The sequence below is a fragment of the Oenanthe melanoleuca genome, chromosome 5 (assembly GCF_029582105.1).
Source record: "Oenanthe melanoleuca isolate GR-GAL-2019-014 chromosome 5, OMel1.0, whole genome shotgun sequence".
Classification (NCBI taxonomy): Eukaryota; Metazoa; Chordata; class Aves; order Passeriformes; family Muscicapidae; genus Oenanthe; species Oenanthe melanoleuca.
The window spans coordinates 57,344,598-57,370,822 of record NC_079339.1 but is presented as its reverse complement, the minus strand read 5'-3'; the positions used below and the strand labels follow the sequence as shown (position 1 = coordinate 57,370,822).

General features: G+C 43.6%; 1 protein-coding gene across 18 annotated transcripts in view; it reads left to right on the top strand.

The window, feature by feature from the left end:
• Nucleotides 1-26,225, top strand: part of KTN1 (kinectin 1) — a 73,760-nt gene that overhangs the window by 41,198 nt on the left and 6,337 nt on the right. For 5 of the 18 annotated variants that reach the window (XM_056492810.1, XM_056492807.1, XM_056492815.1 and 2 more), the window contains 29 exons: nt 535-572; nt 1,155-1,245; nt 1,528-1,596; nt 2,298-2,335; nt 2,452-2,542; nt 4,773-4,841; nt 5,914-5,948; nt 6,073-6,163; nt 7,513-7,581; nt 8,443-8,480; nt 9,113-9,203; nt 9,363-9,431; nt 10,930-10,967; nt 11,408-11,498; nt 11,602-11,679; nt 12,553-12,590; nt 13,272-13,359; nt 13,458-13,526; nt 13,847-13,884; nt 14,806-14,896; nt 16,778-16,864; nt 18,631-18,720; nt 19,610-19,690; nt 20,253-20,342; nt 20,426-20,518; nt 21,914-21,985; nt 22,423-22,506; nt 22,713-22,796; nt 25,026-25,109. In XM_056492810.1, coding sequence (XP_056348785.1) covers nt 535-572; nt 1,155-1,245; nt 1,528-1,596; nt 2,298-2,335; nt 2,452-2,542; nt 4,773-4,841; nt 5,914-5,948; nt 6,073-6,163; nt 7,513-7,581; nt 8,443-8,480; nt 9,113-9,203; nt 9,363-9,431; nt 10,930-10,967; nt 11,408-11,498; nt 11,602-11,679; nt 12,553-12,590; nt 13,272-13,359; nt 13,458-13,526; nt 13,847-13,884; nt 14,806-14,896; nt 16,778-16,864; nt 18,631-18,720; nt 19,610-19,690; nt 20,253-20,342; nt 20,426-20,518; nt 21,914-21,985; nt 22,423-22,506; nt 22,713-22,796; nt 25,026-25,109 — 2,085 coding nt within the window. The remainder of the gene's footprint in view (nt 1-534; nt 573-1,154; nt 1,246-1,527; nt 1,597-2,297; nt 2,336-2,451; nt 2,543-4,772; nt 4,842-5,913; nt 5,949-6,072; nt 6,164-7,512; nt 7,582-8,442; nt 8,481-9,112; nt 9,204-9,362; nt 9,432-10,929; nt 10,968-11,407; nt 11,499-11,601; nt 11,680-12,552; nt 12,591-13,271; nt 13,360-13,457; nt 13,527-13,846; nt 13,885-14,805; nt 14,897-16,777; nt 16,865-18,630; nt 18,721-19,609; nt 19,691-20,252; nt 20,343-20,425; nt 20,519-21,913; nt 21,986-22,422; nt 22,507-22,712; nt 22,797-25,025; nt 25,110-26,225) is intronic. The other 13 variants (XM_056492821.1, XM_056492819.1, XM_056492822.1 and 10 more) reach the window with 8 other exon arrangements.

Sequence of the window (26,225 nt, the reverse complement as noted above, 5' to 3'; positions counted from 1 at the left end):
CAGTCTGCAGAGGTCCCTTGAGGCCTTCAAAACCAGTGTGGTGGGTCTCCCTTGCCCTGTTGTGTGTGACAGTTTAAGAGGCTTTTTCCAGAGGGAAAGAAAGTGCCACTTGCTGATTTTGGGATGCTGTTACTGTGCAGGTGATGTTTGTGGTTTTTTTTGTTTTTTTTTTTTTTTTTTTAAATTTAGTTTTTTTTTTAATGTGAGTGTTTGTCAGCAGAATGTCCCATAAAGCTCTTGGTTCCTGGGAGGGAAGTGCTGGGTGCTGGTTGAGGCTTATGGCTTGTTTGAATCTAGTGAAGGGCAAATAATAGGGGTCTTTTTTCCCTTCATGTTGCATCAGGCCAGAGGGGAAGGGACATTGGTATGTGCTGGTATTCCTTCAATGTTCCTTAGCCAGGAAATAGTTGGAAGCATCTTGGGCCAGTTTAAAATAACCAGACAAATGCTATTCCTGGCTCAGGGTAGATGAGGATTCTTTGACTTGCTTTAACTTCCAGTTATTTGTTTTTTGTTTTTTTTTCCCTCCTGCAGACCTCAGCTTCAGTCCTGGCAGAAGAACTTCACAAAGTGTGAGCATCCATTTATTTCCTCTGGGATCTGGGAGGTGTTGCTGACTTTCAGTGCCTGCCACCTTCCCTCCACTCACGTGCAGAGCGTATGGGAGGGACTGGTGAAGGAAATGTTGCTGTCTGTGCTTTTAACTTCTTATGAGATCAACTTGGGAGCTGGGAAACTGCTTCCTATGGATTTCCCTTCCATGCCTGGCCTCAGGTTTGGAGTGTGCTGCACTCTGAGCTTCAGAGAAAGCAGCATCTCCCCTGTTGTTTATCCCTGCCTGTGCAGGGGCAGTGCAGCGTGCAGGAATGTGTGTGACCGTGAGAATTGCCATTATTTGGGCTCTGGGGCTGTGCCAGGAGGTTTCTCCCTGTGGGACATGGGGTGGTAGTTGTGTTTCAGAGCTAGGGAATGTCTCATAAAATTTTTGGCAAGCAGACAGCATTTAAAATGGAAAAGCTTTTGGACCCAAAGTGTGCAGTCAGCAGGATTTGGAGCAGGAGCTGGACTAAAGGGCCAGGGTGTATTTTGGGTTTAGCCTGATGCTTCCATCCACATCCTCTGTACTGATGTGTCACTGTTCCTCCCTTGTGCAGGATTGCAGAGAAGGACAAACAGATAAAGCAGATGGAGGACTCATTAGGCAGTGAACGTGCCAACTTAACCAGCAAGGAGGAAGAGCTCAAGGTACAATAAAAGCCTGTGCCATTGCCAGCTGATCCAGGGAGAGGCTCACTGGCTGCATGTACAGAATGAAGCCCCCCAGGCTGCAGTCTTTGGGTCTAGAAACAGCATTTTCAGCTACAGGTCTGCTCTTCTGGGCAAGGCCAGTGATAGATGCTGGGAAGGCTGTTGATAAAGAAACTTGAGGATTTTCCTTCAAAAAATCCTCTTGAAATTTCACCCTGGAGAGTGAAAGACTATCTGTGTATGACCTGCAAATACATTTTCTTTTTTTCCTCCCTTCAGGTCTTACAGAATATGAACCTCTCCTTGAAATCAGAAGTACAGAAGTTACAGGCTCTGACAAATGAACAGGTAAAGCAGTTGTTTTGATTTTCCTCCCTTCCCAGTACCTATTCTGTCATAAATGCAAATGCAGATCTGTTGGCTTTAAGCAAGCTCAGCTTAAGCACATTAATGGTGTGAGGCTTCCGGATTGGGCTAATATCTGATTCCCTGCAGTTCTTAGGGCTGGTGGGAGTCCTAATTCTTCCCCCTCCTTCACCAGCAGAGTCTTGTACTTGGATGTCCAAGTTACTGAAGCATTTTGCTTGGTTGGTTTAGATTTTCAGGTGTAGAGTGCTGGACACCTCACAGGAGTGAACACAGCTGCCTGGATTTACATACAAGATTCATAAACATCCCCCCAAAAAACCCCCAAAGCCCACAGCTCCTCCTGCCTCACCACAGAGATGTTTTTATAGCCAAACAAACTGCTGTCCCTGTGTTGCTGCTATGGGGCCTGTTCATTGCAGGAGTGGAAATGAAGTGTTTAATTAGAGATAATCCCAGTTGTCAAATGAATCTCTTGGAGATGGTCTTCCCTTTGTATAATTACATGTTTGTAGATTGGTGGTGTAAAAGTGCATGAAGACAAGCTCACCCCTTTCACTCTTGATTTCAGTCATGTGATGGGATGCCAAATGACTTGTTCTAGCTTTTTAATATTGTGGAATGAAAGGTTGATTGAATCATGTGATGTGTCCTAAGTCTGTGTTAATCCTCTTTATATCTAGGCTGCTGCTGCACATGAGCTGGAAAGGATGCAGAAAAGGTAAATAGCTCTGGGATTTGATAAACAATGTTTATCAGTCTTTTATGTTCCTTTCAATGATGCTTTTTGTAAGACTTGGATGGGGAAACATGTTTAACTGTTCTGCTGTGTCTCAGCATTCACATAAAAGATGACAAAATAAGAACTCTTGAAGATCAGCTCCGAGAAGAACTCACTCAGATTTCGAGCACAAAAGAAGAATTCAAGGTAAGATACAGAACAGGTGGTTTTGTGCTTTTTTTTCAGTAAGTTGTGGAGCAACTGTAGGACAGTGAAATAAAACTGACCTTTGGGTACTTAGGTAAATTACAGTATTGTGCTTGTAAGGCAGGAGCAATGTGGGATATCACAGTAGTAGCAGCAGAGTGAGAGGTGGGACAGCACAAGTTAAATGCAGTGTTTGCAGTTGTGGAGAGAGAGGGCTTTGAATTCTGCAGGAGGAGGTTGTACAGTAAAAACTGTTGTGACTTCCCTGCATTCCACCTGCAAATGTGTCTTTCAAGGCCTTGGTGCTTTTGTTTGGAGCTTTTGTTGCTCAGATCATGCCAAGCCTCTGTTTTCTGCCAGGCAAATGTAAAAATGCTTATTTTAACTCTGCCTCTTTCCACATTTTCTCATAAGGCTGCAGCTAAACTGCTGAAGCTTTTGTTCTGACATCTGGGATCTGCACAGCAAAGCTGCTGCTTGTTTCTGGGTGGTGTGTGCAGACAGCAGCTTAATTCCTCCTTGCCCTCTGCCACCTTGGCCTTTTTCTTCTGAACTTGAGCTGTTAGAAACAGCCCTGCTTCCCAAGAGAGGTGCTGACTCCATCCCCTCAACTCCTTTAAAGCCCATGGTGGGTGCTGCTGCTCCTCTGATGTTTCTGGTGTGAGGTCAGTCCCTCTGAACCTCCCACTGTCACCTTGGTGAGTTTGCTAGTGAGGAACAGAGTGAGTGGGCAGTGGCAGAGGCAGGATGCTTTTGTAGGAGAAGCCTCTGGAGTCTCTCCTGGAGCCCTTTGAAGCAGGTAATAAACTTGGTTCTTGTATTAAAGTGACTCTTTCAAAGAGGTTTTGATGAGAGTCCCTTGCCAAGGCTCTATAGTTTCTCTAAACTGTCAGAGGATAAGAGGAAGGAAGTTTGTTCAGTTAATGAAGTAGGAAACAAAGTACAATTTCAGTTGATTTTTGGGATAAAGCTGTTGACTGAATCTTCAGTGAAGTGTGTGCTGGGTCACAGGTGCATCAACAGTGTGGGAAGAGGTGGCAGGCTGGGGTAAGTGGGCAGGTCTCAAGTTAGTGACACTGTCAGAGCTTTCAGTGTGGTGGAACATTATGAAATGGTAGGTGAGGTGAAAATGAATGTGAGAAGGAATGTGAGCATCCTGTTAGTGTGATGGTTTCTGTAGTAACTGTTTCCCAGGAAAAAGGCCTTGGAGGTGTTGTGAATGGTTACGTGCTGTAATCAGTTCAGTGTCAGTAATGGCAAAAATCACCTGCAGGCACTTCCAGCAGTTCTTGGGAAGTGAATAGAGAGCTGAATGCAGATCATCATCATGATGATGGTGCAGAAATCCACAGTGTACTCTCAGCATGAATATTATGTGCACTGCTGCTCTCTCCTTCCTGCTCTCTTTGATCCCAAACAGAAACCAGACCAGTGCTGTTCTAAATGCTTCCACCTAAGGAAGTGCTGCTTTTTTTTCCTAGGCACATGAGAGAGGGAAAAGCCAGGTTCAAAACAGAGCAATGCATTTAATGCTCACTGTTGCTGTCCCTTCCTGCTTGTGTTTTCCCTGTAAGGCTTTGGAGCTGGGGCACAGAGCACATGTCCTGCTTTTCAATTTTGTAAAGCACCAAGCAAGTCTTTAAAAAGACAAAAATCAGTAATAAAGGAGGATTTTAAAATACTGTCTGTAAGGGCTGCTGTGACCATTGTATGGAGCAGGAATGCAGGAGGAGAGGCAAAGTCTGTTTGTCCTCCCCATCCACCTCTTCCCAGCCTTCAGTGGGACCAAGTGTGGGACCTGTGCAAACAATTCCTTGCTGTGCATTGAGGCAGCTGAAGGGAACTCAGAAAAGTGGATCTTGGACCATTTACTTTGCCAGATGAGTGTTTTATCAGAGGCAGTTATCAAATCTGAAAATGATGCTGATGCTTCTTCAGGAGGAAAATGTGTTTTTTTCCAAGCTTCTCACATTTGGTACTGTGTGATTCTCTGCCAGGGAATAAAGATGGTAACAGCTGAATTTCTCATGGGAACATAAGGACAATACTTTTGTCCTTTATAATAGAGAAAAGCAAGACAGAGAAGGAGAGGAGTCTTTGTAGTCTTGAAGCTTCCAAAGAACTGTCTCTAATGACTTCTGTGCTATTTAATTGCCTCTTTGCCATTATGGAAAAGCTGTATTTAGGCTCTGCAGGTCTGAACTGATAAAATGCCTCAATTTTCTTCCAGGTTCTGAAGGATCAAAACTCTGCTCTGCAAGCTGAAGTTCAGAAGCTGCAGACTCTCTTGTCTGAACAGGTACAGCCAGTATTTGCTGAGCTTTTATCAAGTATCTTCAGTGCTTTTGATTTCTTCAGTGCTTTTGATTTCTTCAGTATTTTTTCTTAGCCTGGCTGTAGGCTGAGGTGGTTGATGTCAAAACCTGATGCTTTTTTAGGTATTTTCTCTTCCATGGAGGGTCAAGTAAGGCAGATGTGACTGTCTTGTAGACGTAGTCAGGAGTGTCCAAACAAAATCTAGATTTTTTTTTTCCCACTCCTGAAGACTCATATAGTTTAACAGAAGCAAGAACTTATTTCTGCAGCCACTCTGACCTTTGGAAATAGAAAACTCTTTCCACTGTCATGTCTTTTGCCTCCTGTTCCGTATTTTTGCCCTGGGCTCACCTGCTGCAGCCAGGCTGGTGCTCACAGGATGCTGCAGGTTCAAAGCTGTTGAGTTGTTCAGCTCCATCTCCTTTGGGATGTTTGCTGGGAGAGCCCATATGAACATCTCTGACTTTGCACCATTGTGGAATGAGAAAACTTCCTGAAACACTGGAAGAAGACTGGCAGGACACTTTTCCTGTACTCATGCTGGGCAGGAGCTCCCTGTCTGGAGCTGCTCCCTTTGCTGTGGTGCAGAACCAGATCTGCAGCCCTTGCTCCCCTGGGCCTGGCTGATCTGGTGTCCTGTCTGAAAGACTGGAGGTGGTTTTTCTTAGAATCTGGTTTATGTTTCCCATATGGTCTCTCACAATGTGGTGATGTTGAGAGATCATAATAATTGTGCTGAGTGAGCCTCAGGTGGAGCTTGTGGTTCTGAGAAATGCTCAAAGAGCCAGGTTTTTAAGCTGGCTGCAAGTTCATCAGTGTAAAACCATCAAGGCATTTGGGCTGGATCTGTCCCTCCCCTGAAGGATTGACTTCTTTCCAGCATCAGTTTTACACACATATGCCATGAGGACTTTCCCCCCTACTTTGTTTTGTTTTCTGGATTAGTGTTGTAACCAAGCTTCTGGTGAAGTTGGTGCTTTCCAATTATTTGGTTTTTAAATCCCAAACCATTACTGATCCAATTAATGATGGCCTTATATGTTTTTTCTTCTTAGACAAACAAAGACTTGATAGAGCAGATGGAAAAAAGGTAAGAAATTTTGTTTGTTTTTAATCAGAGGCTAAAATAAAGATTTTGGTGGATAACTGTTCATAGCTAACTGCCTTCAAAGTTAAACTCTCTTTTTTCTTAATTTTCACTCTTGCTTTTTCAGCATGAGAGAAAGGGATGATAAAATCAAGACAGTTGAAGAGTTGCTTGAGGCAGGACTCATCCAGGTGGCTACTAAAGAGGAGGAGCTGAAGGTAAAATCCCTCATATTATCTTTTAATGGGGAAGTAGAGATTAAGTGCTCTTGTGCAAAGTGAATGTTGGAGTGCTCATAGTTCAGTCTAAATTCCTTCTGAATAGGAAAAGCACCTGGTGGAGATGAGGTTAAAATCTTTTCTGTAAGATAGACTAAGCATGAGCATCAGTGGGGTGGAATAAATGCTTCTCCCTGCTTAGTCTAGGGCAGATTTTGTTAGGATGCCCTTTGGAGTAATGGGAATATATTTCTAGAGCTGTACATCTGGTTTAATCTCCCTTTAGGAAAGGGTGTTTTGTAAAAACTTGGTGTTATAAAACTCCTGTTCTTTTTGGCTTAGTTGATAATCTGAAGGGTTAAATGGATTATAAACTAGTGACATTTCTGGGATGGTGATAAAGTTATTTCCTTCCTGTTCACTTATAAAGAAGATAGTGATGAGAAGCTTGGAGAGCCAGTACAGAAATCCCTGTTTTGAGCTGGCTCTTGCTGGAAAACTGTGTCCACCTGGGCATATCCAAGACAGTGTTCCATTTCTTAAGGTGCCTGAATTCCAGCACTGTTGACACCCCTGTGCTGGGGAGGGGTTGTGAACCCTGAAGTTACTGAGCAGACAAAGCTGTGAGCTCATCACAGACTCCTTTAGGCTGAAAAGCCCTCTGAGATCATTGAGTCCAGCCATTCCCCAGCACTGCCAAGCCCATCACTGAGCCCCATCCCCAAGTGCCACATCCACCTGGCTTTTAAATCCCTCCAAGGGTGGTGGTATTTTGCAAGTTATTTGTTTGAAATAATATTTTACAATTTTTTAATAATGCTGACAGTGATGTTTAGATTATGTGATTTTTATTCTTGTAGTGCCTTTCTGTACAAAGGCATCTTTGAATTCTTACATATTTTGGATGTTATTGACTCTAGAGTAGGATCTAGACTGTTAAAACCCATGGTGTTTTATAAATTTTATTTGTATTCTCATAGTGGTGAGAAGCCTGTCTGTGAGAATCCAAATATTATGTAATATATAAATAAATGGGCTGTCCAAAAGATGGTCTGTAACATGATTTGTTACATTTATTTTTCTGACCTCTCTGCTCAGTTACAGCATTCCCACCTTGCTCTATAGTTGGGCTCTAATTTGCTATAAATTAGTGCCCACTCCAAGTTATCCCTGGTGAATAATTAGCCTGTAAAATACTTTGGCTCCAAGAGCTGCAGAGTTGGGGTGGGGGGGTTTCTTTTTCAGACTTTCAAAGTCTTTCACTTATTCTGAAATTACTTTTCTGTCAAGCTTAACCCTCTTTTCCCCCACAAATGAGGCTTTCATTATCTATGTGTCTGCTTTCAAAGGCCCTGCGAACAGAAAATTCATCTCTGAGGAAAGAACTTCAAAGCCTGCAGATTCAGCAATCTGAGCAGGTAGTACTTTTCATCTAAAACTTTTATTACACCTAAACTCAATCTGAAAGAATCTTGCTGTGGTTGCAAAAGTCAAGGGAAGAAGGTGGAGATGCCTTTGAAGCCTGTTGGCAAAGCATCCTGTTTTCTTTCAGCGTTGGTCTGGGAGCTGATGCTTCTGTCAAATATTTCCTTTGCAGAAGTGTCAGGAGCAGGGCAGATGTGCAGGATCCAGTCAGTGCTGGCTGGTTTCAGTTTGCCATGCTCTGAAGTGGCTGTGGATCTCGTTTTGCAGAAGCCTGGAGCAACAGGCATGGCTGGCAGCAGCTTGTACTGCCTCAGCTTCGTGGTGGATGTTGGAGCTCCCCAGTGTCAGTCCACACTCTGCAGGTGTCACTTGTCCCCCTTCTCCAGTCTGATCACTGGCACTGTCACAGTGTTGTCACTTTTGATGTGCTGATCAGGAAGTGCCTTTCCTTGACATCCAGCTCTGCTTGAGCACCTCAGGAGGGCAATTAATTCCTAGAAAAATCATTTATGGGAGAGGGGAGGCACAGTGACCCTGAAGAGATGTGCAGTAGTGTCAGTATTAATGGGTAGCTGATGAAATGCTGGTCCTGAACCTCACCCTCTCCTGCTAATGATGATGTGGGTTTGCTTTTGTTTTCCTGGAACTTGCAGCAAGCTTAGTATTTTTGGTTTGCCAGGAACTAGAGACTGACAGCTAATTTTCTCAGGAGCAGCCAGATAAATAAAATCATTAGGCTGCTACATAGTTCATCAGTGCCAGAGAGCTCCAGCTCCCTATCCTCACCCCTCAACATTCACAGATTGTTTTGCTCTGTTCTGGTTTTCCTGAGATGAAGCTCTTTTTTTTAACAGGTTTCCTTCCAATCACTGGTGGAGGAACTGCAGAAAGTGTAAGTTACTGCACAGATTTAATTTCTGACTGTTAATTCTCTATGTCCTTATTCCATGACTACAAGTGTATTGCTTCCCTGAAATCATTGGCTTTTAACTGGGTGAAGTGTGTGTGTGTGGCAGGAAGCATTTTCATTTTTGAAACATGTCACACTGGATCAATACCTGCTGAAAATCCAGTTGCTCCTCTGCTAAGCAGTTAATTTCATAAACCTGGCTTTGACTAGATGAGGAATTGCTCTGATTTGTCAGATAATCATTTTTGTTCAGTAGGCACTTAAAAAGGAGTGGGGCTGTCCCTTGTGTGTGTGTTTTAAGTTGATAAATACTTTGCTGGAATGTCCAGTGAAGGCTGATTTTAAATGTGTGTCATTCCAGGCACTCCTGATATCTTAATTTGAATTGTTTGTAATATATTGATTTAGCTTGTAAACTGTTGGTTATATAAAGCCAGGTGGTTCTGCACTAGTCCCAGTCTTACTCTTCCTCTTTGTTCCTTCTTCCTGGTCCCACTGTGGATCCCTGAGGCTGGTGATGGGATGTGATGTGATAGCAGAACCAAATTTTGTGTATTTCCTTGAGTAGCACATGCTTTTCAGCCAGCTAATGTTGCTTCTCTGCTCTTGTTAAGGATCCACGAGAAGGATGGAAAAATAAAATCAGTGGAAGAACTCCTCCAAGCTGAAATCCTAAAAGTAGCAAGCAAGGAGAAGACTGTTCAGGTATCTTTGTGCAGTCCCTGCCTTCCTTTCTGTGTTGATGCCACAACCACATTTGTTTGTTACTGCATGGCATTCTACAGTGATCAATTTGTAGCATCCATTTTTGTGGCGTTTCTGTGTTTCCATTGTCCAACCCTGTCTTGTTTTGTCATTGAAAAGGCTTTGACACAGGAAATAGAGGCTCTGAAAGAAGAAGTAGGAAATTCCCAGCTTGAGATGGAAAAACAGGTAAAATTCTTTAGTGCCAGCAGTGTGAACCAGCCTTGCCTTGGATGTACTGCTCACTTGTTTCTGTTCTAGTGTGTTCTGTTTCACTGGTGAATGTCATAGGGCAAGGAACTTTTTAATGCTGGAGCTTGGATATTAAGCCATAAAAATGTAGGATAAGTAATGCTGTCCTTCAGAAACCACACACCTCTGGAAGCCAGAGCTTTTTGGACCATTACTATGAAATTTGGCAAGAATTGCTGTAGCTTAATGCATTGCAACATTAGCTCTCCCTGTGCACACTGTCCCTGCAGTAAACATGAAATCCTGGGACATCCTTGGGGGCTGGCAACTTGGAAATTTCAGATTACTGCTGCTGTTGTTGGCCTTTCCATATTGCTGGAGCAATACTACAGACCCAGATATTATCTGGTTTCTAGGTAAACCAAGAACTGTTTTTTTTTCCCAGTGCCCAAAAAGAGTTCAGTCTGGGCACAGTCAGTTTTACTTTAGCTGTCAGGAATGCAGGGATGGAGGAGTATGGGCTGCTTTGGCATGATTGCAGTCTGGCATCCAAAACAAGGGAAACCCACGTTTCCTTAGGGAGCCCATTGTGCAGGCAGCTTAATCCATCCTGCTGTCAGGAAGTTTGCTTGTTTGTGTGGGCTGTCTTTTTGGTCTGCACTTTTTCTCAGTCCCTTTAGCTGCATTCCAGCATGTCACCCCCTTCTCAGTGTTAGAGTTTTGTCCTTTTTTAGGCAAAGCTTCACAGAATGTGTTTCCGTCTTGGGCTTTTCCTCCAAAGCAAATTTCCAGGACCTGAGGGAGTTATTTGTGTGTATTTCCTTCCCTGGAACTGTTAGAGTCCAGAAAAAGAAAAGCAGTTTAGATTTGCTGTTTCTGGAATGCTCTGTGAGGGATGCTTGCTCCAAAGGTGATGTGTCTGTGCACCTTTTGGTCTCCTGCAAGCAGAAGAGAGATTTTTGGGAATCTCAAACTCCTGCCATGTTGTGGTAGAGGATTGACAGATAACCAGTGTCAGGCTTTCACACACCCACTAAATTCCCACTAAATCTTATGTCTTCCATCCATATTCAGCCTCAGAATGGGAATTTAAGGGAGTGCTGAGTTTTCAGAGAGCACCCAAAAAGCACTTCCTTATGCAAAAGTATCAATGGCCAGGGATGGTCTCTGTGGTTGGAGCTGCAGCTGCCAGAGAGATGTTGGTCACAGTCACTCTCTGCTTCTTCCTCTGTGTCTCCTGTGGGCCTGCTTGTTGTTCCCATTGGCACTGTTTCCTTTGCTGCTCTGGAAGTCACATTTTAAACGTGGGGAATGTAAATAGTTGGAGACACTTGGTGCCTTGTAATTAAAAAAAGTGGGTTTATGCTTATTGCAGTAAATGGTGCCTATTTTGATAATGTCTGATAGCTTTTACCTGTTTCTTCATAGAGCAATTTTTAGCATTTATGTGCCTTTTTCACGTGCATTGAACTGAAGTGCTGATTATTTTCTTTAGGTGACAATAACATCACAAGTCAAAGAACTTCAGACTCTGTAAGTGCAGTTGGTAATGTCTGATCTGCCCTGTGCACCCCTTAAATCCAAGTCAGGATGGAGGGATGTAGGCAAGGCATAGTGTGAAACCTACTTTGGTAATATTTGAGCTGTGAGGGTGGGGAAATGATCAGTCAGTCCCTTGTGTCCCCAGCTGGGTGGGGGGGTAAGGAAGTATTTTTGGGTGAGGAGAGCACACATTTGTGAAACCCCTGCAATGTGTCAGCACAGAGTTTGCTTTCACTTGATGAGCAATGCCATTGATGAAGGGCATCTCCTGCTAACCCAGGCAGTGGAAGTGTTCACACATTGATTTTTAGTAGGTGAATTGTGAACACTGATGCTGTTTTGTTAGGTGCTGCAAAGCATGGGATGTTTTATTTTCAGATGGATGAAAAAAGAGCAGGGGGTTTATGCTGTGTGTTTGTTCCATGGCACAGGTTGAAGGGGAAGGAAAAGCAGTTGAAAACCATGGAGGCCTTATTGGAAGAGAAGGAGAAAGAGATTGTTAACAAAGGAGAATGTCTGCAGGTAAGCTGCTTTAATATTCTAAAGGGAAATGAGTTCTGTTGCAGCATTTCTCGCTGGGAAAAATAAATTCACAATTCTAACCTTGCTTTTTATCTATCCAAAGGGTCAGAAGGACACAATTGCACAATTAACCAGCAAAGTTCAGGAGCTGGAACAACAGAACCTGCAACAACTCCAACAGGTACAGCCTGCAGAGTGGATGTGGCTTGGGAGTGCTGCTTGGTTGAACAGGAAGCTGTTTTTTCTCCTCTAGCTTACACAGAGGATTTGCATTGGCTTCAACTTAGAGATGTTTGAAATCCTACTTAGCTAAGCTGTTTACAGTGCAGAGAGCCCACTGGTTCAGCTGTGTTCATCCAAAGCAGGTTTTACATGGGTAGCAAGTTCTGGGAGGTTTTAACTGGGATGATACTGTGCATAAAGAGGAGCTTTGGTGATTTGAAAGCCTTGGAGCTCACAGACAGTCCCAGCTGTGTCCCAGCCACCTCCTTGCCAGGCTGAAGCAGCATCTCTGCAGGGCTGGTCATGCAGAAACTTTGGCTGTAACTGAATGTAACAGCATCTCTTGAAGTGGTCAGGCTGTGCTGTGATTCCTTCCTGCCTTTCCCTGGGGATGGAATATTTTGGCTTTTGATTTCCTGCACTGGACTTGAGAGCAGATAACTGGACAACCTCAAAGCCAGGTGTTACTTAATGGAATAATTTTTCCAATAAGGTGGTATTCTGGCTCAATTTGGATTTTTGTTGATGGTGAAAGGAGGGAGACTGAGTTGAACTTTTATTTTGGGTGGATGTCTAGACACAGGCATTTATCCCAGGGGAAAGATGGAATGGAGAGCAATTGGCTGGTGTGAAGTTTGGGATGCTTGGTGTAAGCTCTGTTTCTGAAATCCATTAAGTGTTTAGATATTCTTGGAGCAATGCCTGATGCAAAATTCCTGATATTTTTTTGGCAAGTGTCTTGCAAGCTGTGTTTTGCCCCTTCTCATGAAAAAAGCTGCTGTTTAATTTGAAAACTGTGCCATCAAAATGAGACCAGGAATTACTTTTTCAGGTACCTGCTGCATCCCAAGTCCAGGACGTGGAGAACCTGTGAGTATGCAGAGTAGCAATTCCTCAAGTGCCTGCTGGGAATATGCATTGAGTTTATCTTCAACTGGAATATTTGAATTGGTGTCAGGAATTTCATGGGCTTTGCTAAAATAAGCTGTTAGTGCTGGTGGCTGCTGCTGTGCCTGGCATCCCTGCCCTGGGCTGTGCTGCTCACACACTGGGAATGTGCACCCAGGGCTCTATTAACCAGTGCAACTGCTGCTGCTTCTTGTGTCTAGTGCTAATTTCTCCTTCTGTTCAGCCTGTTTAAGGGCTGCAGTGCCTGTGGCTCAGTTGGTAGCAGCAGAGAGCAGATCTGGTTTGTGCCATTTTCAGGCTGAGATGAAGCAGCCAATTCTCCAGCTCCTGTTTTATGAAGAAATGCTGCCAGGCTTTCCTCTGTTTTGACTCTGTGCTTTGTCTGGCTGCTCCAAGTCAGAGGAAGGTTGTCTGAGGCTGTGCCAGACTGTGCTCTGTCTTCAAAGCAGCTCCTGGGATGTGCTGCTGTCCCAGCAGAGCTCTGGTACAGCTGTGTGTGGTACCTGAGGCAGCCTCAGCACATAAAATGTGTTTATCTTCTATCCCAGTTGGAGTGTCTGTCCCATTTTAGCATAAATTCTTCCTTTAACATTTTTTCCCTACTTTAACCCTTTCTCCTTACTTTCTAAACCATCTCTGCAGGTTGAAAGGGGAAGAACAAATGAAGAAGTTGAAAGCTATGGTGGAAGAAAAGGAGAGAGAAATTGCAAACCAAGTAAAACAGTTACAGGTAAAGTTTTGATAGAAACTTGTCTTGAGAAGTGTGTGTGTTGTGAGTGTATACCTCCATTTATACATGAGTATATATTGGCTTTTTTCTTTCAACAGGATATGCAAAAAGAAAATGAATCTTTCAAAGCTCAAATACAGGAATTAAAGCAGGAGAACTGCAAACAGGTACAGCTTCCAATGGCACTGTTAGTGAGTGAAGTCAGAGCTGGGTGGTGGTTGCTTGCATAGATGGCCTGGAAAACCAGGAGTTGTACTGCCCATGGAAATCCAGGGACACCTTTGGGGTTGGGTTGCACTGAGCCAGCTTTTCTGGCTGTTGCATATCTATTCCTGCTTGCTTTTACCACATGGATTTTCAGCCTTGTGCCCTTTGTTATGCCTGCTGTGTTTCCCCAGAGTGCAGAGTTGCAGCAGTGCCTGGAGAACAAGGCAGATCCTGCCTTTGCTGCTGCTCTGCTCCTAACACATCTCTGATCTCTTTGTAGGCATCTCTGGCTGTCCAAAGTGAGGAGCTGCTGCAAGTGTGAGTACTGCCAGGGCTTGAATGCATTAGAGAATTGATGCAGTTCACTTCATTGCTCAGGAAATTTAGAAATAAATGCCAAATGTGCGGTACCAGAGTATGTGAAGTGGCCAGTAAAAAACCGAAAAAAATTAAATTACTGTCTAATAAAAGTTGAGCATGGGAGATTCTGCTCACACTGCTAATCCTCAGGTGTAATCTCCTGCAGACAGACAGTGCTGGCAATATGTTGTGCCCACCATAGAAATAAGCCTTGATTGATGTTGTTTTGAATGCATGCCAGCTCAGCTGTATGGCTGAAGAGTTAAATGTTGGTGTTTCAAGCAAAAGTGACAGGCTTTTTTCTTGGAACTTCAGTTTAGCAGAGGGTTGTTCCTATTATAAAATCATCTGGAAATCTCTTCCAGGGAAACTCTCAGGGGTAAAAGTGTGTTATAATGTGAGGCTGAAGCACATTAAATAACTATGTGGAAGCTAATGCTATATTGTGCTAAGCAAATTGCCACTGTCATGCATTTTTGGCTGGCAGAATTATTTGTCTTTCAAGTTAAATGACTTACAAATTGTGGATTAGGTGCTTGAAAGGGAACACTCTCATCCAGCAGGCAGTGCCTGTTCTGTGGTGCTGTACTGGCGTGGGCTGGCTGACTCTACCCTCAGCTAATGTGTTGCCTTTCCATGGCCTTGATAAATGTGTGCAGATGCCTGTTGTAGGCAAACAACAGCTTTACAATGGGCTTGCTCAGGCAGAGTGGCTCAGGGAGCAGTGGGAAGCAGGCAATGCTGCCAAGTCAGTGAAAACAGCTTTTCAGAGAGAGCTGGAAGGGAAGGCAAGCTAGTGTGTGGGAAAGGGTGTCAGTGCTTCACTGGAAATTTCTTCAATGTCTCCTGACTTGTTTGTGGTTGCCTTTGTTAATTCAGGGTTGCAGGCAAGGAGAAGGAAATTGCCAGTCTCCAGAGCGAGCTCGCCTCTCAGAGAAATGCCTTTGAGCAGCAGAGGAAAAAGAACAACGTAAGGAAATTCTTCCCCCACCACCCCAGAAAATCCCCCAAAACAACCAAACCTGTGTTCCCAGCACTCCTTGAGGCCTGGGGCATTTTGCAGAGGGTGTTTCTGGCAGCTGTGTGCTGTCTGTGTCCCTGGGCACTCCTTTCCTCTTGGGAGTGACTCAGCACCCCTGACTTCACTCTCACAGTTGTGTCAGCTCCTGCACCATTTGTTGTTTGGATGAGAGGAAGGAGACTTGCTAGGGGACACACCCCACAGCAGGTTCTTGGATTTGGATTCAAACCTTGTTAACCCTGCTCAGAAACATGTCCTTTGCCAAGGGCAGGGAGGGTGGGAGGAGGAAAGGTGCTGTGCTCTGACAGAGTGTTGTGTGGACATGGGGGAAGCTTTACCTTCAGGGTGCTCAGATCTGGCTCTTCCCTTTCCTAAGAGTGACTAATCCTGATGCTCCAAAGGAAGTGAAGGACTGAGCCTTCCTTCACAACAGCTGCTGATGGTGCAGTCTGGGTTGTTTGTACATGGAATTAAAGATTGTATCTTCCATCACAGAGCTGTGGAGTTACTTCCTCGTAATGCATTACCTGTGCAGGGCAGGGGAGTGTTATCTTTTAAGGTACATGGAAGAAAGTTAAAATACAGGGTTTTTATCTCACCTGTCTCTCCTTGATACCCTGTAAAATCCAATGAATTCCAGGCAATAAGCTTGATTTCTTAATAGACAATCTAAGGAAAGCGCACAAGAGCAATATTGAGAACCTTTGAGCAAGAAGTGCTGTTTAAGAGCTGAAATAAAGTAGAGAGAAAGAGGCTGAGTAGTGTTAGAAGAGAGATGAGCTGGAAAGGTAGAACAGAAGGTCTGTTCCTGTGGATTCACAAGGTCTGAATACCCCTTGTGCTGCAAGCAAAAGCCTGGCTGCTGCTAAAGGCACACCAGGCTGTGGGTCCCAGCTTTTTCTCAGTTTTATCCAATGTTGTGTTGATATCCTGTGAACAGCCCTTAGGATTGTGGGCAAATAAAGTGGTACAGTAAAACTAGTGTAGGTGCTTGCTAGGCTTGAGATGAATTTAAAATGCAACCTTTCCAAAACAGCCCTTTGCTAGAGGAGATTTGCTCTGAGGGTTGGAAAAAATTAAATCTAAATCCAAAACACTGTAATCTCCTCTCTGCAAGGCCCCACCATCCTTCCTAGAGAGGAGCTGTGAGGCTGCTCTTCTCAGAGCTCAGCCTCTCATGGTTGTGTTGACACCTTGTGGAGTACACGTTTGATGACCTTGCCAAGAAAGACACAGAGCAGTGGGATGTGCTCACCACTGCTGAAATCCCAGAGCCTCCCAGGAGGGCTGCTGAGCACCAGCCCAGCTTTCTGTGGTGCAGTGGGGAGAGAGCTGCAAACCCTGAGCTGTGTGTTCCCAAAATGAGGGTTTGGGCTGAGGTCTGGTTGCAGGATCAGTATGCACACCTCCATGTCTCCTGGGTCCATGCTGGGTTCTGCACTGCAACATGCCTAACACTCTGTTGTGTAATCTGTGGTTTGGTGTCTGTGTTCCTCACTACTTTTGAAAACTTCCCTCTTTCTTCTTACAAGTGCAGTCAAAGTGTGGGGTTGCTGTAGTGATGATGCTCTGCAGTAACATCTGCATCAGTTTTGGAAATGGGGGCAGGTTGGGCAGAAATTGGCATTTTTTTCCCACTTTTCATTCAGACTCTTTGAACATGACACTTGTTTTTGCTAGTGTATGTCATACTCCCCAGCAAAATCACCTTGCAGTAACCAGCATTTAAATGCAAATGGTGGAATGTAATGCAAAATATTTCTCTGAAGTAAAAGCGAAAACAGTTTGAATATTGGCTGAACTGAAATCATTCTTTCTAAAAATGATTAGGACCTTCGGGAGAAAAACTGGGAAGCAATGGAAGCATTGGCATCAACTGAAAAATTGCTGCAGGACAAAGTGAACAAGACTGCCAAGGTTGTAATGTTGACTGCTAGAAATGATGCATTAAGCTAGAAGCAAATCTGCAGCTGATTTTTTAAGTGAAATGGAGACATTTAACTTTTACTGCAGTTTAAGTATAATCTCTTCTGGATCATTCATATACTTTCACCTCTGCTTCTTCCTGTTGTCTTTAGGTTGTTTGGTTTTTTTTTAATGGTTAGTTTGTGGGCATGCTGACTTTTGATTTCTGTTTGCATAATTAATTGTTAGAGCTGTCGTGAATTGTTTTTGGTTTGTGGGGAGCTCCAGATTAAAAGCTGTGCTGGTGAGCAACCTGCTTTCTTCTACTGGGCTTTGGCTGTGCTTGAACAAATCTGTTGGACCTGGGAAGAACCAGGACTAAATTATTATCAACAAGAAAACCTGGGAGCTTCTCAGAAAAATGATGTGCCCAGAGCTGTGAATTTCCTGCTTGAAGGCATGTGAAGCTCGACTATTGGTCCAATGTTCAAAATGATACTTGAATTTCTTTGAAAGGAGCTTGTGTTTGCTGTGGGCCTGATTCAGTGTTCATTGCCACTGTGCAGAACTAAAAAAAAAAGCATCCAGCTAACTCTCAGAGCACCAGTCAGGCAGGCAGGAGCAGAGGGGCTCTGGTTTGGGGTGTGTGTCTGTGTTTTGGAGCCATCTCTGCTCTGCAAGGAGCCTGTCCCTGCTCTCACTGTGTGCTAACACCTGCCTGCTTTTTCTTGCAGCTGGAAAACTTCAGCAAACAGCCTTTGCCACTCCATGGTGGCTCCTAAATTGCTGCCAACTAACACACTTAGCACAGCCTCACCACCTAATGTCTCCCTTGTGTTTCTGTCTCTGAATCTCAACCTGCTCATGCCACTGGTACCTTGCAGCAGAAAAACTCAGGGCAGCCAGGCAGTAGCTCTGATGTCAACAATCCCAAATATCAGTGGAGGATTTTGGCTGTTCAGTGTTTCAGGCTTACTATATTTCATTTTAAATGGGAGCCTGAGTGTTGTATGGCTTAACTAACCCAATCTGCCATAAGCACAGCAAGAACGTGTCCTGTGGCTGCTCTGCTTTTAGTGTTAAATACAGGGAAGGACAAATCTGTGGTGCCTGTGGCTCTGGGTATTTAAAATTGCAGAGCACTAACAAAAAAAACCCCTGGAGATTATCACACAGCTCTAATAATTATTTCCCATTGCATCCAGGGTTGGGAAAAGAGGATGTAAGTGGCTTCCTCTTTAGTAATGTTTAAAAGTCTTACTTTCTTGGCCTGGTTCAAATGTGCATTAACACAAAATTTCCTTTTGATTTTAATTGTCTGCTTTCAATGTGATTACCTTACAGTGATTTTTTTCACACCTAAAATTATTTTTAAAGTACGGATTAAATAACATAAAAATTAGTTGATTGACCAAACTATTTGATTTGGAGCTCACTTAACTTGAGTGGCAGGGCTGGTGTGATCTGTGGATGCAGTTACTCAGCATAGTGCAGTTTGTGTTGTGGACAAGTGAACAGTGGTGTAATTTCTGTACAAAGAGGTTAGATTGGAGGAGAACTTCAGCAAATAAGAGCTTAAGTGAGAACAAATATGAATTCTGAAGCAATCCAGTGCCCATTTCTGAAGCAATTTACTGGCAATTTTAGAGACTCTAGCACCTTTCTGACTTAGAAAAAAAGAGTTCCTGGGTTAAGTAAGAGGCTGTAGGCAGAGGAGAGGCTGTTGCCGGGTGGGGGAGCGTGGTGCCAGTCTCACCTGTGCCCTCCTCTTGCTTTAGGAGAAGCAGCAGCACTTGGAAGCTGCCGAGGTGGAGACGCGCCAGCTCCTCCAGAAGCTCTTCCCCAAAGTCTCTCTTCCTTCCAACATGGTAAGAGAAGTGGCTCTTCTGAGCCTCCTGCTGTGCTGGGCAGTCCTGGAGTGTTTCCTCACAGCCCCTCTATCCCAAGGTTTTCTGCAGTGGGATGAGAGTGTCTCTTGCTGGTGATGCCTGCACTTGCACAGGGAGGCAAAGCTGCAGATAGGTTGCTTCAAGAAGTGTTAAAAGAGCAAAATAAAAGTTAATATCTTGTGGTTTTTATGCTCCAATATCTGATTTACCTGTCTGTGCTATCTTGTGTCTCAGTGAGATAGTAAATTTTCAGGGTGGATTGTGCCTGCTGTGTTTGCTCACTGTCTGGCACGATGGGGATCTGTGTATTCCCAGCCTTTCCAGAGGAGCTGCAGTGCCTCAGTGGCACTCCATACAATTTAGGGGGGTTTTATTTTGTTCCAAAGCAAAGATTTCCAATTTTATATTTTTGGTGGCTTTTAGGGAAAATGCCCTGGGTTCATGCGGTTCGGATGGGGTGAATAACATCCAGAAGCTTTGAATATTCATATTATAAATTGTTCCAAAATGTGCTAAAGTAAGTGTCCTGATGAAGCAGTCTTTAAAAAGACTTTCTGTAAGGTTGTAAAACAACCTTCTTTGAGTTACACAGCATCTGCTTGAAGTGCTCAGGGATTTTGGGAAAGATTCCTTTGAATCTTCAAATGCTTAGGCAGAGCCCTGACACTTGCAGGGAGTCCTGTGTCACCCAGGCCCCCCTGAGCTTTGTGTGTGTCTCATCACCTCGTGCTCCTGGGTTGCTGCCAGCTGTGTGTGACACTGGCTGAACAACAACCATGGGGTTGTGTGTGAGCTCCAGGGACTTGGGGCACTGAGACACTGATCCCTCCTGAGCTTATTGAGCCTTTCCTGAATGATTTCCCAACAGAGCCACAGTGAATGGATATGTGGGTTTGAAAAGATGGCTAAAGAATACTTGAGAGAGGCTTCAGGATCTGAAGATGTCAAGGTAGGCACAAAAGATGGGACAACTGGTGTGTGGCATGATGTATTTGCCCAGTATAAATCTTAAAAATTGTGCTGTGGGTTGGGAATTTCAGGTTCTCAAGACAAGTCACAAGAAAATTATTTTATATTAATTCTAGAATGGTTTTGGTTAAAGATCATCCAGTTTCACCCCCCTGCCTTGCCCAGGGATCCCACTCACTAGACCAGGTTGTTCCAAGCCTCATCCTGCCTGGCCTTGAGCACTTGCAGAGATGAGCCAGCCACAGCTGTTTAGATATTTACAGAAATGCATTTGTATCTTTGATAAGTACCTTGTGGAATTGTGAGTGTGTGAAATTGAAAATCCCCACTCTCTTTTTTTAGATAACATTTTTTTTCAGTAATTCAAAGTTTGTGATTGGGTATTGAGAGTTGTAGGTGAGCACTGCACTTGCTGTTGTCTTTTCATGGGTTGGAAAGATAGACCTGCCCAGGAGTGATGCCAGCTTGTTGAAATAAGATGAACAGAACTGAAATCCATTCACTGAGATGTGACTCTTGTGGTCTCTCTCCTCCTTTGCCAGGCTATGGAGCAGAAGTTGAAGGAGGCTGAGGAAATGCACATCCTGCTGCAGCTGGAGTGTGAAAAATACAAATCTGTTCTGGCAGAGACAGTAAGTGGGATGCCTGGTCACCTCTGTGATGTTCCAGCTGCCTTTTTTCTGCTCTGAGCTCTCAAATCCCTCTCTCTTCTTAGGAGGGCATTTTACAAAGGCTACAGAGGAGTGTGGAAGAGGAAGAAAGCAAATGGAAGATAAAAGTTGAAGAATCACAGAAGGAACTTAAACAGGTATTTCTGAAGTTGTTTTTTTTTTTTTTTTTCCTCAGCAGCCAGGCAGGTTCTGCTTGAAGTCACAGAGGGTGTCTGAACTCTGTGAAGGCAGGTGTGGAACAGCCCTGGCTGCCTGGTTTGATGTGTGCATGATCAGGGGATGAAAAAGGTGAAGCCTGCAACAAGTATAACAGGAATAATTCCTCATATCAGTGGTGTTTTAGTGCTCTGATACTTAACTTCATATAAAGGCTGGGCTTTCATTTTTGAAAGAATGTATTTTCACTAAAGAAACTGAAAGATGGAGGCTTTGTTGATATCTTTAGATTTGTGTCACTATTTCTGTTGCCATTTTTTACAAAAGCAAGAAAAATAAACAGCACAGGTATGAAGTCTTTGACCATTATGATAAATCTGTGTCACAGTCACAGAATCAAAGTGGTTTGGGTTGGAAGGACCTTAAAGCTCATCCAGTTCCAAGCCCTGCCATAGGTAGGGACACCTTCCAATATCCCAGACTGCTCCAAGCCCTGTCCAGCCTGGCCTTGGGCAATTCCAGGGGTGGGGAGTCCTTTGAAGATGCAAAAGTGTCCCATTGAAGTCCCCAGGAATATACATTTTTCTGATTTTGTTAACTTGGACTCTTATTTTTTTTTTTTTTTTTCCAAGTATATTTGTGAGCAGATATGGACTCTTTGTGCTAAAATTGAAGTATCATAGAATCATAACAGTTTTTTGAAAGCTGTTAAAGTAATGCTCAATCCATTATGGTCAACTAATTACACTTGAAATTGCCTGCAAAGCTTTCCTTTTAGGAAGGCTCTGTTGATAGCAGAAGTGGGAAGAAAAAAGGCTTTTATGTTTCTTTTCTAATCTGGAATTAAAGTAGGTCCAACTGCCTTTTTTGAAAAGTAATTTTTAAAGTATCTCAGCTTAATAAATATGAGTGCCACTGTGTGAGCCTGGCAGCAAACAGATGATTCATAAACATCTTGTTTGAGGGGCTTAGAAAGGCTGTCAGATCTCCAATATAGATGTGCTGCCATCTGCTGCACTTTCACAGCCCCAAATAAGGCTAAAAATGCTGAGTTTGGGTACATGGATGGTGACTATTCCCAGTCTGGGGAAGGATCTATTCCTCAACAACTGGACTGGTGCTTTTATTCCAAATCATTCAGGCTTGTGGCCTCTAAATATGTCAGTATTGGGCTGGGAATAGGTAGGAAAGGTGTAGGCTCAGTATATTGAATTATTTGAGTGAGTATCTTATTTTATTCAGCCACTCTAATTTCATCCTTAATATTCTTAAATAGTTTCTAATATTCTTAGATCTACAAGATCTAGTCTTGTTTATTTATGCAGGGTTTGTCTTAGACCAGCCCAACTAAATATCTTTATTCCCCCAAACTGCAGGTGCGTTCCGTGGTCACTTCTTTGCAGCACGAGGTGGAGAGGTTAAAGGAAGAAAACAAAGAAGTTGAAACTGTAAGTGCAGGTGGTTTTTTCTTCTTGCCTTTGAAGCTTTCTGTTGTTGAAACACAATTTAGGCTTGTGCTGTGAATCTGAGCTTCCCTCCTGCCAGTGGCACAGCCTGTGCTGCAGTTTAACCTGAGCCTTTGGGGCAGTGTTTTTAAAAGGCAGAGAAGCTGGAAAACTGTTCTGATTTTACTTCTGTACTCACCCACTGGGGCTCTTTCTTGTGAGACTGAGCAGTTCACTGCTTGTTGACAATCATGGGCTTGATTCTTTCTCTTTTTATCTTATTTTTGGTGTTTAAATCTGCACTGTGCAACTGGGCTTGAAATGCTCTCTAAATGTCATGGAATATTTGATAGAAATTTACAGCCAATTATAAAGCAAGCAAATGATACTGCAAGAAAGCACTGAAAACATCTGTTTTAACTCTGTTTTTCTGTTTCTAGCTTAAAAAAGAGAGAGAACATTTGGAAAGTGAACTAGAAAAGGCAGAAATAGAACGATCTACTTATGTTTCAGAAGTCAGAGAGGTAAACATAATTGTCCAAGCTGTGTACCTTTTTTTTATTTTTCCTTTTGTTTACCAGTTGGCTGGCAAACTAACCTAGTGCTTAGCCCCTGTGGCTGAGGAGTTTGTATGCTTGTGACCTTAGGCTAGAGCAGCACACTAATAACTGAGCAGAAGAGAACAGGCATACTAAGGAGACAAATCCTAAAACTCTAAACTTCATTTCAGCTCAAAGATCTCTTGACTGAATTGCAGAAAAAACTTGATGATTCATATTCTGAAGCAGTAAGACAGAATGAAGAGTTAAATTTGGTAAGAAGCTTGTTCTCCGTTGGGCACAAACCAGGCTTCCAGCCTATGAAGCGGAGACTTATTTCAAATCCTGTCTGTTCTGCTAACCTCTTCAGCTTGATATTTTTGTCCATTGAAATCATTTATGTAGTCTTGACTTTTACAATTTGTCTCTTTTCTCTGCTCCTAACAATAGCATGTCTGGTTCTTAAGACTTTTTTCCCCAAAGTCTGTAAGACTTCCATTCCTGAAACTTCTTGAGAAGATTTGCAGTGTAGACATATGCAGGAGCAATTGTAACGTTCTTGGAGCAACAAAAGTGGTGCTCTCATTGGTTTAACTGGAGGATAATTCTCTGGTGGGGATTGTTTTTTTTCCCCCAAAGCTTTTGAGGATGCAGCAGTGCTATCTGTGCTCTGACTGTGCAGAGCCTTTCCCATCCTGCTCTGTGTGAACAGAAATTGGCCAAACCCAAAGTTGGATTAATTCAGAGCATTCAGCCATTCAGCTGCTGACACCCTGCTGTGGCTGAATGGCTGTGCTGGCTTGGTGCTTGCATGTGTTACAGTGTGTTTGGCTAGAAATGTTCCCAGCCAATAATGCTCCTATAGCAGCTTTCTCAAGAAGGACTTGGATTAACAGGGTAGACCTGAGGATGCATGGTTTTCCATTTTGAGCCCTTTCCCTTCTCACTTCCTTCAGTGACCTGTTTTTTAAGGCTGCAGGAGCAGTCAGAGCCTTCCTCTGCTTGTGTTTGGCCAGTGCTTTCCTGCTTTTGAGCCAGAATTTGGGAGGGTTGTCACTGTCACCATATCTGTGGGATGATGAGACAACCAGGCTGCTGCCACTGATGTAACTGGGTTGAAATAGTTGATTTAGAAAAATCACCACCAGCACAGTAACAATCTGCTTAAACTAGGCTCAGCAAGCAAAGCTTCTGATTCTGAAAGCAAGGGAAATGGGAATTGAATGCATATCTTGGAGTTTATCAGTAAACACTAACCTCTTTGAGGCAACAATTTATTATGTCTGTGCACAACCAAAGCTCAAAAAGCTGAGCTCCCTGCTAGGGCAGCTTGAGTGCAGTTTGATGGGGCTGTGCTGGTGGGAGTGTGAGGATGTGTTAAACAAGCACCTCCATGCAGCTGGCTCAGGAATGCTGTCCTGACTCTGTGAGTGGCAGCAGGAGGCTGAGGAATAGAAATTATGGGATTTCAGAATGGGTCCCCCCTATTTAAAAGGTAAGCGAGAAGCTGAAATTGCAGAGGAGCTTCCCCAAAATGTATAAGCCCAGCATTCAGCAGCCCAGGTGCTCCAAAGGGGGAAGCCTTCCAAGGGTGAGACAAATACAATGTGTAGGTTTGGAGTCAGTGAGAATTCAGGGCTCTGAGTAGCCCATTGTTCCCTCCTTTAATCTCCTGCTGGCTTCCAGGAAGATTGACAGCAGGAATAGTGAACATTAGCACAGCACACTTCAGAGGCACAAATCCAACCAAATTGGCACTCCAGCTCCTTGTTAGCACTTCTGTTTGAGGCTCAAGCCTCAAGTGCTGTGGCTGGTTCTGTGTGCTGTGTTGAAGAGCAATCAAAATATCCTTTAAAAACCTGTGTATCCTTTGCAAGGCTGCAGTTTAAGTACTGACTGCAGCCGGTATGAAGTATTCATCCCTCTTGACTGAAATAGTTTCACTTTTTTGGATTGAATCTAAACACAATCGACAACTTAATATCCCCCTGTCAGTGACTCATGCCTTGATGTGCCATTAACAGACTGGTTAAGTCAACATAGCTGTAGTAAGAAGTGCTTTATTAAGATGACAAGTAGAGCTTTTTAGTTTGCTCAGCAGTAGAGAGACTGTTTAGCCTGCTCTAGGAAGATGACAATCTTCATTTTTGCATATTTGCCCTGAATTAAGTTGGAGTCTGGGTGACTCCTGTGATAAGGATGCTGGAGAGGCTGATGCTCCTCCTGGAATGGAGTTACAAAGTTGAAACCACTCGTGAGGAAGCCAGTGCCAACCACGTTTTTGTCTTCTGTAGTTTCTATTCTTTATCTTTACAGATGGAGTCTCTCTTCCTTGACTGTCCTTGTAAACCTCATCATACATGTTGACTAATCCAGTGTGTGCAGTAATTGTTAGTAAATCTTCCTCCCTTTGCAGTCCGTGTGCACTGGGTTAATCCCTGGGACAGGCAGATGAGATCTGTGTGTGTGAGGGAAACTGATTTTGCTTTGTTACTGTTTTGCAGCTGAAAACACAGCTAAACGAAACACTATCAAAACTCAAAGTTGATCAAAATGAGAGAGAAAAGGTGGCTGGTGACTTGCCCAAGGTAAGCAGAGACCCTTAGCAGCTGCACAAATGTTAGCAGAACCCCTCAGTGTCTGTAGTTTTGCAGTGCTGGAAATGATGGTTTGAAGAATATGGTTTGAGCTGCTTGCCTGGTGGGGTGTCTTGCTCCACTGGCTGGGACTGTAAGGGCTTTACCTACAGAAATTATGAAACTGCAACTAAAAGCTCTCTTTAATCATCCTTCTTGAAAGACTCCTCTGTTCATGATAATTTTATGCCAATAGGAACAAGTGGTGATTTGGTGCTGACAAATAATTCTTTATTTCAAAGAAACCCCAGCCTAGCAAAAGCCCATCCCACAGCCCTCCACCCACACTACAGCCTGAGGCTTTTAAATCCAGCCTCAAATGGCAGAGGGTTGCAAGGTGGTTTACAAAGCATCTGCCCTTTTGCACCTGGTGACATATCCACTATTAACTCCAGGGACTGCAAATCCTAAAAGTTATATCTGTGGGACAAACAGGTGGCTTTCCTGTGCTTTTCCTCAGTGATGGGTTGGAGTAGAAACTCTTGAGGCATGAGAGGTCTCAGTGCTGTCACTCCAGAAACAAAGCTGTCATGGGAGAGTTGATAAATGGAGACAGGAGTAGCCTGTGGATTGGCTGGGCTCTGGCTCCAGGCTCTGCAATACCTTGTTCCTTCAGCATATTAAGCAAATGGGGCTGAGTTCTTCCAGGATTGGAGTGGGAAATGCTGTTAGGGGAGCTTATCTTATCCTGGACAGGGATAGATGATCACAGAAGTTCTGGAGGAGGTGAGAAGCTAAAGGAAACCTGCTGCAATAAAGAATTTAAAACATTTTGCTCTGGACAGTTATGTTGGGTGTTGACATGTAAAGCCAACTGTGCTGATGTCCATGGTTCATGGTATATTCTACATAAATGCAGAACTGGGGTTAGGGTTTTGGAGTCCTACACCTGTGAAATTTATTGCATGATTTTTTTACCTAATAACTTGATGCGAGGCTGTTAAAGCTTCCCTGTAGGGTTGCTCTCAGATGCAGACAGGCTGACATGCAACATGCTGATTGTGAGGAGACATGTCAGTCTTGGCAAAGGGGTTGGTCCCTGGAGCAAATCTGGCATAAAACAGATTT